This window comes from Platalea leucorodia (assembly GCF_965183815.1).
Source record: "Platalea leucorodia genome assembly, chromosome: 1".
In the NCBI taxonomy this organism is placed as follows: Eukaryota; Metazoa; Chordata; class Aves; order Pelecaniformes; family Threskiornithidae; genus Platalea; species Platalea leucorodia.
Window position 1 is genome coordinate 97,176,104 of NC_138823.1, and position 13,373 is coordinate 97,189,476.

Sequence of the window (13,373 nt, forward strand, 5' to 3'; positions counted from 1 at the left end):
AAGCTCTGGCAGAGACTCAAACCAAGAAATTTTTTGAGGAAATTGGGGAAGGAATAAATTAGCACTTGCCTATGCTTTTTGTGGGAGTAAACTGTTAGAAAGGTGTGAGCTAAGATGAAAGCTCCTAATCGTGGTGGATATTGCTTTCCAGCTGTTTCTGCTGGAAATAGCTCTGTGTGTGTGTATGGGATGGGTCCTTATTTTCTGATGGTGCTCTGTCTCAAATAACAACCAATTTTACTTTTACTTCCCCTGACTGTCCCTGTCCCCCTCACTCCCTCCAAAATCCCTTAATGTTGTAAAAAGAAAGTCCAGGGGTAGGTTCTAGTTTGGGTTTTTTTTGCTCTGGTGAATTTAAACCTTCATTTTCTCTCCACCAAACTGAAGTGGCAGGTCTAAATAGCATTAGGTAATTGTGGTTGTCATACTGCGCATTGTACGACGGAAAAAATTAATTGCTGTTTTTCGCCTGAGGGTTTAAGCAGCGGTCCCTTGGTCTGACTGGGAGCATGTCATTTTCCTCCCGATTGAGGCTGCGTACCGTTGAGCAGCATGAGAGGATTCCTGTAGAGCTGCACTGGGTGAGTGGGCGGGCATCTCATTCAGTAATAACATCTAATTTATACAGCCATGAAAATCTACAGCTATAAATAAACAGTTCTGACTGACTTTGCATACTTACTCAAAATAAAATGAGAGAGAGAAACAGACTGGAAAGAGAAATCTAGTGTAAATGTCATAAAGGCCAGATCCTTACTCGGTGTACCTCAGTAAAGCCTTTTCGAAATTACAGGGGAAAATGTGGGTTCGTGACCAACAATGCACCCTTTCCTCCTTCCAGGGCTTCGCGTGCATCAGAGAAAGGAGCAAAGCAAACCCAAGACCCCAGCAGTTGTGTTTTGGGGACAGGTGTTTCTGATCGCTTTCCTAAAGTGCGTGACTGAGACCCAGCCTCTCCGTGCAGGACGTAACAGAGAGCAGTGCCTCTTCTGAGCCCTTTTCAAAGAAAGAAGCAACACCCCTCCGTGATTCTCCTCTCCTGCAGGACCCCTGTAGCCCAGCAGGAAAACCACCATACCAGATCCCAAAGGTAACTCTTGGCACGAGCAGGAGCCAAGGGCAAGATCTGCAGTCCATCTCCTGGCTGGATGTGGAAAGAAGTGCCTCTCTGCATCAGGGCCCAGGCTTTGTTTTGAGTTTCTGGCATTTAAACTGCTTGCACTGGACTGTGCGTACAAAAAAAACCAACAACAAAAAAAACCCAAAACCAAACAAACAAAAAAACCAACTAAACAAACCCCAACAAACAAAAAAACCCCTCCAAAACCCCTACCCCAACATACCTGTAGAGGGAGTCTCCTGAACTTTCTCCTCTTCCCTAATTCCCTTCATGTTTTTTTCATGGTCTGCCTCTCTGGAATATTTCCTTTGACCAGCATCTTTCAGCTGAATTCTTTCCATGTTCTCCTTTAGCTTCAACAGAAAAGGGTGTGTGTGTGTGTGTGTGTGTGTGTAATTGCTTATATTCCCCTTGCAAAGTTAGCTGGAGCGAGTTATCTAGATAAGCTGGGAATTATTGAATGCGTGCACGTCTTTCATTGAGTTAACTTAGCTTACAGTCTAGCTCTAGTATGTCAACTTACCAGACCAGAATTTTATCAGGTGTTTAACATGTGAGAAGAACAATCTTATGTATACACATTATTTTTTTTTTTATGGCTCACAGGCAGCTTACAATGTGTTTTGTTTTTACTGAGCTCCAGCAGCATTTGAAAGATGAAAATAACAGCCTGGTGAACTGTGTGCACGGTAGCTCTGAGCTAGGGGTTTTGGCAATGAAGATGGAGTTCGACATTTAAGTACTGCAACTAGTTTCAAATCCTCATTTAAATGCAAGGCTAATAACAGAGATCTTTCTTTTTCATGGTGACCATTAATGAACACTTATGCTACTGTCGGTTTTGCCTGTTTATTGGAGTTTGCAAAGCAGATCTCCAGTGTTTTAGATGTTAACAAGATGTTGAGGCTAATAACAGAAATCAACTATATTGAGCAAGATTAGTAAACATGTGAATGGAGTGTAATTATATGGCAGGCAGCTTTATGTTAAACAGTGCTTTAAATTAACATGCTTTCTGTCAAAGCAATCATACAGTCAGTATAATTAGGTTACTTTTGCTGCAAGATTAACTGAAACCAAGAAAAAGGAAGAAAGTGTTGCATTCAGATTTCCTGTTAAAATGGAGGGGAGATATTATGCATATTAATATTCCAGAATGTTTCTTGTTAGAAGAACTTGGCTTCATGGTGAACTTTCTGAGCAGACATTCCTAATTACAGTCCTTGTTAGCCCAATTTGTTATCTAGCTAGCTTGAAAGTCACAGCACTGTTAAAATTACCCCTCCTCTTAATTTTTTCCAGACTTGATGAAGGGTAATCCAAACAAGAGCTGGCTTTCATTCACAGATCTTTTACAGAGTGGTGCCAAGCTCATGAGAGAGTTCGTTTACCAGTGACGAGTTTTAACCATGGACACATCCTCACGTACATTGTGCAAGAGATGAGAAATCTGTGTAAACAGATGAACACAATTTTCTTATTCATAGCAGTTGCAGAGTTATCATGTAACAGGCAAACATTTCATATTTTCCACTAGTTTTCCATATGTCTGATGACATAATGGCTTCACCAGAAGCTGCAATGCATTGGAGAAAGGATTTATCACAGCTGCATTTATTTTCCTCTACTTCATGGCTTCTGCATTCATGGCGAGCTTGTTTGGCTTGAAGAGGAGGATTCACTTGCCTTTCCGCCTGTAGTCCAGTATTACTATTGAATCTCCTGTTCGGAGGCAGAGGAGAACAGATTATTGGAAAAAAAGGCACAACAGAGAAGTCCTCTCACAGGTCAAGCACGCTGCTGGGAGGAGGACGCGAAACTGGCCCCAGCCTCCCAACATCCCTGGGAGTGGGAGCAAGCTATGAGTGCACGGCTTGGACCAGCTGCTGACGCCAAAGTGCTGCCGAAGTCAAACGAGCCTGGGATGTCCCCAGCAAGTAAGGGATTACTCGACTACTGAGGAATGATTTGAAATCTACCCGTGGGCCACATCCCTTGACAATAATGGTGCTTTGCTAGTGGGGAAAAAGTATCTGCTACCAAACAAGCCTAGCTTGGTGCAAGAATAGGCAGCAGATGATTAATCCTGCAGCTAAGATATCTGGAGCATCCTCAGGAGTCTGGCCAGGATGGCAGAGGACCTACCAAAGACCCACAGCTTTCTGAAGCATCAGCTAGAGACCAGATGTGCTACCATGGGGCACCAAGCGTGGTAATAATCAAATATATTTGGGTACCCTTATCTAAAGGTCTCAGCCTCTCTTCTTCTCTGTTGATGATCATTTACTCACAGGGAACCCTCTTTTAAAAGTGCTTTCCTTGCCCATAGACCTCAGAGGCTCTGAAACACTAATTGCTGTATTTTATTTATCTCCAGCCTGCACAGCATTTGGCAATTGACCTGATATGGAACAAAATCCTGGCATTTTTTCCTTCCCAAATGATCCTGTACGTATTTTGTACTCACCAAATAGAAATTTTAAAGATGAGGGAGAAAAAAACTGCACCAAAAAAAAGACTAGCCTATTAGGCCAAGGACAGCATATTAGCAAGCACCTGTTAATGTCTGGCCTCCAATGATGAAATCGTAAGCCCTGGGTTGCCAGAGCTTCTGATCCAGTCTCCCTCCAGTGGATCATCAGATAAACTTGTCAGCAAGAGTAGGGCTTGTGACAGATGGTGCAGGTTTCCTTTAAATAGCTAGACTCCTCTACCCGAGGGGTAAACTGCGGCTTGGGGGAGTGACAAATACGAAGGATATAAATATGCCATTACAGGTTTGTGGCACAACTAGGATGAATAGCTGAGACAAAAGTAAATATTCGTATTTAGTTTGCAAACTCTGGTCTGTAAATCCTCTTAAACTTGAGTTCCATTTGTCACTGGCAATATAGTGAAATTTTAGATATAAACATTATTTGTTTACTGAAAGAAATAGATATACTCTGGACTCTTTGTTTTTAAAGGCATGATAGAACAAACGAAGAGATCTTCTGGAAAGGAGGCTCAGTTTAAAAATCCCTCCTGGACACTGTAATAATGAAGGGTGGAACCTGTGTCTGGATTGACAACTACCTGCAGAACATGAGCATTGGAACATTCATACAAAACCTGCTGTTCATAAGCCTGTACCAGCACAATGGTAGAATGGCTTCGTACCCCACACAGTTGCCCTTTGCATCCCTGTATTTGCCACTCGCGTTTCTGCAATCTCAATGACTGCTCAGAAGAATGAGAGCATGGAGAATTCAATCATATTATAGTATTGCTTCGTATTGCACAGATTCATGCATTGTCACATAGGCTGGGTTTCCCAATAGCTGACTCCAGGGCATTAAGCGAGCTTGGTTTCACAAGCATGTAAATAAAAAAAACATAAAACCCAGGGAAAACAATCAGTTCTTAAACCATGTTATACGTTTCTGGAAAATGCATTTAATGCAAAAGTACTCCAAAAAGAAGAGGAAAAATATGTTAAAGAGAAGATTGCCATCTAACTTTAGCTCAGCCTTAGGTGAATACATTTCAGCAATGTCTTCACAAGATATTCAAGTGCTCATAGAAGATCTGGAGGAGCGCATCCATCCGTGCACTGGGCACAAGGAAGTTACTCCACCATAAGCTTCCTCTTTTTCCTGAGAGCAATGGTTTTTATTCTTGTTGCACTGCCCTATCCCTTGCTTTACAATATCTTTAATTCTGGCTTTGCCCCACCCCCGGTGTTCCTCAGCCAGCTGCTGGCCAAAGCTTTCCCTTCTGGAGGACAGCAAGCATCCAGGCATGGGTCTGTTGGAGCTGCTGCCCACTCTGACAGCCAGCCTCCCTTTCTGCCCCGTTTCTCTCCCAAAGCACAGTTCCAGCACCTGGGGATGAGCATTTCTCTGGACTTGGCAGAGGCCTTGTGGTGGCTCTAAAATCTCGCAAGTGGTTTGCCCAGTGTCTTTCAGCAGGCGTTTAAATCACTGGTGGAGCGGGTAGCTGTTGCTAGCTGTAGCTAGTTGTAGCTCCTATCCACCTGCATTTCAAAGTATTGAAATGAAGCAGCTGATGAATGTTGTTTTGGGTTTGTTTGGTTTTGGTTTTTTTTTTTTTTTTCCAGGTGTGTTAGATGGAAGACAAATGAATCTGCTCCATCTTCAAAAGCTGGTCCCAGAGAGGAGACCTCACCTGAAATGTTGCTCTGTCTTTTGTGGAGAACTTTGACCTGAATTTCTCCTGAGGATCCGGTTGTCTTACCAGGAGCAAAACCCAAGGGAAAACTGCTTTGCTTTATTTTTGAGGGTTCTAGTTTGACTGGTCACAGTAACGTGAGGTCAGTTGCCTGCGTCATGTTTTCTACCCATCGGGAATGGGAGAAGCTATCTTACTGTTCATCTTTGGTACTTGGACCGTGCAGCCAAATTCTTGGCTGAGGTAAATTTATGGCAGTAAAAGAATCAGCCCATTGTTTCAAATTATCCTCTTTGGAGTTTCTGTATTGCTCAACATTGTCTAGTACCCTAGAAACTCTGGGATTTAAAACAACAAAAAAAAGTCATTACTGGTACTATTTTCTGTGCCTCTCAGGCTGTGCAGCTGGGTTGCCTTAGTTACCACCAATCCAACTGTGCAAGGGGAGGGAGAGGCACATGAGAGATAATACATTTTTAAAACCTCCAATACTGTATGAAACAGTTTGTCTATAAATAATAAAACAAATTTAGGGTCTGGCATCTTTTGGTTGTTCTGAAAAGGAAAAACAAGGTTATATTATTCGACAGCCTGGATTTTCCAGCTCTCAGAAATGATACTGCGTCTTTTGGTCAAGCACAGGACACAGCTTTAAAAAAATACTTTCTTGAAGCTGAAAGCTGCCATCCATAGACTTTGGAATAAGATGGAACTGAATACATCTTTAAGGGTGAAAAAGAGTAAATATACATGTAGCTGGTTTTAGGAAAAGCAATAGTGGCCTGAAGCTATAAAGGAAGATGGAAGACAGCCCCTATGAAGCATGGTATGCTGTGGGACAAGCTTCATTTGCAGCCTACAGTCTGCTGCTGGATGTAAGTCTAGAAGGAAGCCAGGCTGGCTGCTCACGTGGAGCTATTTGTTAATCACTTCTTGCACCTCTGAATAAACACAAATTCTCTGGGCACAAAGTCAGCAAGCTTTCTTCCTTCAAATGGGAAAGAAAGAAAAAGAAGCTGCTGCCCGGGAGCCTTTCCCTGTGGGGCGAGCCCTGTCGCAGCAGCCCAGGCAGGGCTCCCCGCCTTGGCAGATGCCGCCAGCATCGGCCCTAATTGCTTGGTGGCTACAGGTGTTATTGGAGAAGGTGTTTCCAGATGTGCCTATAGGAACCTCGTGGACAACTGCATTACTCTCTAACTCAAACTGTGCCTTTGGGGGGCTAAGGAGGAAGCAAAAGAGAGGGCAGAAGTGCCCTTCCACGTACTCCTTCTTTTGGGGGAAGGAGGAGGTAGGTAGGGTGGAGGGTACGAAAAGATGAAGAGGTCTGTCCTCTACCACCACAGGTTGTTTTGCTTTTTGTGTGTGTGTGGTTTTGGTTTTTTTTCCTGCAGGGTTATTTTCACTGCATCATCTCCCATATTGTGACGGGAAGGTGAGACAGGAAAGGGTAGGATGAAAAAAAGTACATGGAGCCATTTTTGCTGTGAGAAGAAAGGTATGTTGGAATCGCGTCTTCCTTCAGTTTGCAGCTGTTTTTACTCTGGCAATGCTGAGCCAAAGATTTGTCTCGGTCAGGAACATTAAGACTCTGGCACACTGTAATTTGGAATAGCTTCCCTCTGGCTGTGTTTCAACGCTTATTGGGACCTTGTTATCAATACCAGCTTAAGGAAGTCCTACCCTTCTCTTGGGTGGACACAGCTGGGAAATGGACGGGGAAAATGATCCGAGTTGCAAACAGCTCCTGCTTGCAAGAAGCAGGCGTGTGTGGTGGAGTAGGAAGGAGTGAGGGGCGGTGGGCAGGAGCTTATGGAGAAGTTATTGCTGCCAAAGCCCCTGTGTTATCAAACTGCAGCCTCAGATACCATGGAGCTGCCAGCTATTGGGGTGCAGCTTGCAGCTTCTTTCGTCGGTGTACAACAAATCCAGGGAATGCTGCCAGCCCTGGGGGTGAAGAGCTGAGGCCGCACGTGAAGTAGCAAGAGTTCGCACAAACATGGGGAACCGTAACTCGGGGGAGCGTCCTGCACGTGGATGAAAACATTGTGTCATTTTTAAGGCCATGATTTTGTGGCTCCTTTGAAAAGTACCAAGTATGCATGGAGAGGCAGACCCACCGCAGACAGGAGGCCTCCATGGGTTGCAAGAGCACATCAGATATCAAGGGAGGATATCATGTATGCTGTGTTTATATATATTCCCTGAGGTTGCATTCATGATATCACAACTGGGGGTGCTTTTCAGCCTTTCTGTGTGCACAGAAAAGAAAGTTGAGTGCTTGTCCCAGTTTCTTTAGAAATCTTCTAAATTAACATCTCTGAAGTGAGTATATTTAGTCAGTTATTCAAAATGTGTCTAATTTTTGCAGTTAATTTGATCTCTGCTTGGCATGACCTTTTGTCCAATCAATTAGCAACTTGGAAATCAAATTATTTTAATTCTGATTATCTCCAACTTATGCATCAGGCATACTATAGGCCTGAAATTACTAATATGTACTCAGTGATGAAAAAATCTGATACCTAGATGTGTTTGTAGGATATCAGATCTCATATAAAGACCTATACTGTCTTGTAGTGATGATGTGGTCTTTGATTAGTAATAGTTACTATTTATGTGATGGCTCTTAAACCAGAGCTCATGCAGAAAGGCTGCAGATCTGTTTTCATTTACCAGCAATCCTCATTTCGTATCATGTTTGTGCAAGAATAGAATTCAGCCAAAATTTCCAAACATGGACATGTAGAGCAAGCATCTTATTTGCAAAGGTATCAAGCGGTGAAGTTGGTTATTCAGCACATTTGAAAGTCAATCTGCTGCTTTTAGGTAGCTGAGCACGGATGGTGAGAGACTAGCTACAGACACTCTACTTTGGCTTGACAGGCATGTGAGACTTCACAAAATGGATCAGGCATCAAATGTTCCCTGAGAACAGAGGGAGGTTGTCTTATTTATTTTCAGAGGTGTTTTTCCAGCATTTTTTCTTTCATCAGAAAGCTAGTTAAGAAATTGCAAATGTTCACACATTTGTCCTAAATAAAATACACACGTTTTCCTGACAGAAACACTTTCATCCTCAAAAACTTAATCTTGAATGAAAAAGGAGAGGGGAAAGCAGAAGGGAAAATAATAATAATAAATAATAATAGTAATATCCTCATGCCAAAGCCCCAGTGCTGCTTCATCAGTTCTTTCTTTCTTCCACCTGTTGAATGTGTCCTCCTAAACTACTTTTTTTTTTCCTAACTGCCCATTTATCCAAGGAAGCTGCCTTTCATTTTCTTTAAATCACTACTGATTATACCACTACCAAAGAAGAAGGGAGAGGTTCTCAACAGTTTGTAAAATTTTCTGAAGTGCTGCTTCACTGACGGAGCTGTTGCGATGCTTTCACTTGGATACACTACTGCCTTCCTACAAACTGTCAGTAAATGGTGCCATTCCCTAGTCTGACAAACACCACATGATGCAGGTGTGAGAGTTTTAGCCAGAGAGATTTGGCTTCTCTGGACCCTTGTTTGAGAAGGAATTAAAAATCCAGTGTCTATGCTGGTAAGAGGTGCTTCTTGAGCCACGTTAGAGAAACCCGGCCCAGCCTTTTACCTGGTAGGGTTGGGATTCTTGCTCTGATGTGTTCTCTGTTTGTTAGTAACTGGTTAGGACCCGGCAATCTCTGTCAGACACCCAAATGCCACCCCCCAGTGTACAAGGGCCCCTTTCCTCTCCCCACCTGGCTAGGCAATCACAGGAATTCATTTCAGATAATTTTTTTTTCATATGGGTAGAAGTGAAAAACAAAACTTGGACTGACCCCATATCATACGGTTGAGGAACTCCCCGAAGTTGTAGAAGGAGACAATGACGGCAAGGCTACCGGCGAAAAAGGCTGCTAGCCCGGCTGGGCTGAACAAAGCAAAGAGACGGTATACCCACTCTCCTGTCACAGAATAAATCCACAGGACCCTAGGCAAGGAGAGAAATGACCTTTGGTTAGGACCATTCAGTTAGAAGAACCACTTCATGATTTCTAACTCCTGAAGGGCCAAGCTATCAAAACAATCTTGATGCAGAGAAAATTAGCTTAGCTGTCGATACATCTCCTCGGCATTTGGGCTATTTGCTGTGAAGCACACTTGAGCTGCTGCTAAATTAGATGGGTTTCAGCACAGGTTGAAATGCACACAATGTTCTGCTGTCACCCTGGTGGCATTGGCTATTAATGGCAGTAAAATAACAGTAAAATAGCAAAATGCTCAGAAATAGGGATGTGCCCTTGGCTATTCTAAGTGAAGCTTATTCAAATAAGCTTTGACATATGTTTGCTCTCTAGTTATAACAGCTTTTCAGCCCCTATCCACATCTCGAGGGTCTGTGGAGACAAAATGCTGTTTCTCACTGTCTCTATCCTGCCGCTGTTGAGCACTGTTTTGGGCAGTGGAAAGAAGTTTTCAGGAGGCAAGAGGGCAAGGGGAATTCTCCAGCACCGTTTCTCTCAGTCTAAGAGGAGGAGGAGAGGAGGAGCAGGTAGGTAGGTAGGAAACAGATGTAGCTGCTTTGCTCCATTGTGCCAGAACCATTTGCAAAGCTCTGTTTGGAAAAGGGAAAGAAAGAAAAGGAAGAGGAAGAATATGCATGCTTTATAGGGCTTCTTTTCTTCTACTTAGGCCCTCTCTTTCTGCCTTTTTCTTCTCTCAAAAACCATCTTGTAGTGGCTGTCAGTTCACTGATATCATTTTCATTGTTTATGGCTTGTAAGAGTGGCTGGTAGCAAATGCCTGGACTTAAGAATATAAAAATTGTCTTTAGATATTAAATATAGCAAAATAAATTGTTTTATGGATAAAATTATGTGTATTTGTATTGAATATGTAAAGAAGATAAAAAATAGGGCAGGTCTCCAGTGATTGTTATGAGGATGTGCCATTGTAAAGATGGGCAGCACTTCCCTGAAAGGAACCTTTGGGGCCAGAGAGTCCTAAAAGGTTTAATTCTTGATTTAAAAAAAAAACCACATCTGAGGAGCATGCCATACTTTCCACCACCGGTGCTAACATGGGAATGCAGTCCCACTCTCCCTGATGGCATCCAGCCTGCCACCTTACGCTGAGCACCGCGCCTCAAAGAGAAGTGACAAACAGGCTGCCCCACCAGCCTGACACTGTGCCATGAAACCGAGGAACGGGAGCGCGCTAAGGAAGAAAAGAAAAAAGAAAAAAGGAGAGGTGATTTCTCCTTTCTCTAGTTAGAGAAGAAACGGTAAGGAGTAAAAAAGGCGGGGTTTTACCCTGCCTGTAAAGAGAGATTCACTAATCCCCACCTAAGGGGTAGAGTGGAGAAATGGAGGGGGTTGGTAGTGGAGCTGTCTGGGCTGAGCACGGACATGTCAAGTGTAGAGACTCATTTTCCTGATTTAAGGTTCTTTCGTCAAACAAATAGGGCTGTGAAGCAGCTAAGTAATTAAAAAAAAAAAAAAAAAAGCCTGCACAAAAGGCCACAGGGAGGCTGAGTAGAAATACTGAAGACCGGGTGCTCACTGGCGCCCGTGCAAATGTCAGCATGTGTTCTTCGCTGCACAGGGCTACTATTTTCTTAATGTGTCTCAAACAGTAAAGCAGAGAGTGACAACCGCCCTTATTTTATATAATGAGGAACTAGATTACCTTGATGCAATTTGGCCAGCTGGCGTGCCTCATATGAAGCACTCCAACCCGTATTTGTAAACCTAAGCAAATGACTATGCAGGAGTACTAAAGCAATTTCAGCTTTCTGACTTAGTGGGAGCTGTGTGTTGCCAGGTTTTTTAACTTGGGGCATACCTCCAGATTCGCAAACTTACTCATTTTGATCACAGAATGGTTGACAGTTCTTGATTTTAGTTTTTTGGGTTTTTTTCTGCTAGGGATTTCCTAAAATGCACCCCACAATTTGCAAATACATATTGCTCATTTCTCATGGGTAATGACCTGTTAAATATACATGCAGGATTCAGAGGTTTATTATTCTGAAGATTTCATTTCACCAAATTTCAATTTTTACCAAGATTTTACCTTGGATATCAGTGAGTGAGTTAGTCAGAAGTAGACAACGCCCGCCAGAATTATGGCGAGGATAGATTGAGATAACAGCCCTGGGTATAACCAAAGTTGCCAAACTGCTATAGGATAGAGGACAGCATATAGATACCTGGCAGAGGTGATGTGCTGTCACAGTACAGCTGGACGCAACTGGGGGATTTATCCTGTCCTCTCGTTACCCATCCATTAACGTTGATGGGACTACCACATTCTCTGAAGGGAAAAAAAGTATCTCTAGGGAATTATTAAATGGGAAGATACAGAAAGGAGAAGAAAACCTATTGGCCACATGTAAGCTCTCGGAGACTGTGGTTAATTCAAAATTAAAAGATTGTGAACTGAAAATGAGTATGTAGCGAAGAAAAAATATTTTGATTTCTAACAGAGGTGGAATATGGACATATTACAAGAAAGCCATCAGTCTCTAGATTTAATTTGGTTTGGGGTTTTTTGTATTTTAGTTTCGTATACAGAGTGTGATCTATAATGATTTATATTCCCTTGCAAAGGTAGTTTGAACTTTTCTCCAAAGACACATACAAAATTGTGAAGATTAAGGCTTATTATACACCGACCTATTAACACTGAAATGGGAAAGGGCAACCTATTGTTACTTCCTTTTTAAGATTTAAAATGCCAGTTCTAACATTTATATATTCTTCGCTGTTTTCAATGTGATGACTCCAGGAGTAAGGCATTACTTAATGCACCCAGGAGATGCAAGATCCATCCTTGCAAGAATTAACTAGCATGCCTAATGATTCTCTTGGCTCTGGTGTCCCACAACTGAAAGCCACCTTTCCTTTCTGAACACTGTGGATATTCAAAGCTACCGAGGCAGGTACGTGGTGTGAGGCGTCACTGGCTGCTCGGTTTCTCTACTGCCTTGCAGGGACCAGTCAGTTCTCAGCCCATCGGCACTGGGGAAGGGGACGCGCAGCGATGACCGTGATAGTTCAAGGAGAAGCTTTTAGGAAGGACTCTCTTGCTTGTGAAACATAAGGTGCCCAAATGAGGCTATTACCAGGTTGCAGCACGAACAGTAAAATGTGTACACGTGTTAAGATTTCAGTGCACAGGCTAAAAAATTTTTGTTAGTTGAAAGCTGTTGTCTGTGATTGCAGGGAACCAAGACAGGGAGTCAAAAAGAAAGCAGACAGGAGGTTCCTTCCTGCCTCAGGAGGAGAGAAAGCAACAGTATTGAAAGCCTAATATCTTTTATCTGGTTATCGGGGCCCTGGGACACAGGGGACAAGCGCTCTAAGGGACTGCCTTTCACTCGGGACCCCAGCAGCACCATGCAATGTCAATTCAAGGAAGATACTGGGAGGGCTCAGATGTGTTGATGCTTGTGTTGATCCTCATCCTTTGATGAGGATTCGGGTCCTGGCATAAGCCGTGTCTCCTGTGGGGTGAAATTGCTCAGCTGACAGGGGCTTTAGGGGAAAGCATGGCACACGACTGCAATAGCTGCCGGGAGAGCTGTCTGGTCTCAAAGACAGTAAGAACCAAATGCCATCAGAAGACAAGAAAAACAAAGCTGGCATTAAGCAACTGGGTAAACCAGAACATAGAAAAGGATTTAGGTAGCCGTGGTCATAATCCTGTGAGGCTCTGGGCTGGATCAGGATAAATGGCTCCGAACTTGGTTACGTAATGTAGCAGTGAAGTCCATTGCTTCCACAGCCACTCCGGAGGGGTTTAAGTCACAAGAGTGTTTCATCTGTGCAGTTTATTTTCTACTCCAGATTTTCTTTTGGTGGGCTGAAGGTAGTCTCTAGCTGAGTGTGAGAACTGGTGGGTAGGAATGGGAAGGATGGGTTCCCTTATAGTCCCAGTGACTTCTCAGAAATCTTTACATGAGGACAAGTCACCTCCCTGCTGACCAGTTGTTCTGTATCCTCCACCCTAGGGGCCGGGTGTTACCTGAGCTCTGGAAAGTGATATCGCAGTGTACCCTGAAACTATACAGACCTGTTCCTGAGCTGAGTCTCAACGTAAGGCATCCT

At 43.3% G+C, this 13,373-nt stretch overlaps 1 protein-coding gene across 1 annotated transcript in view; it reads right to left on the bottom strand.

Moving 5' to 3' along the window:
• Positions 1–2,798: 2,798 nt before the first annotated feature.
• ADTRP (androgen dependent TFPI regulating protein) overlaps positions 2,799–13,373 on the bottom strand; it is a gene marked incomplete at both ends in the record, with an annotated part of 33,450 nt that continues 22,875 nt past the window's right edge. Inside the window, 2 exons of the mRNA XM_082322064.1 lie at positions 2,799–2,842; positions 9,102–9,253. Coding sequence (XP_082178190.1) covers positions 2,799–2,842; positions 9,102–9,253 — 196 coding nt within the window. The remainder of the gene's footprint in view (positions 2,843–9,101; positions 9,254–13,373) is intronic.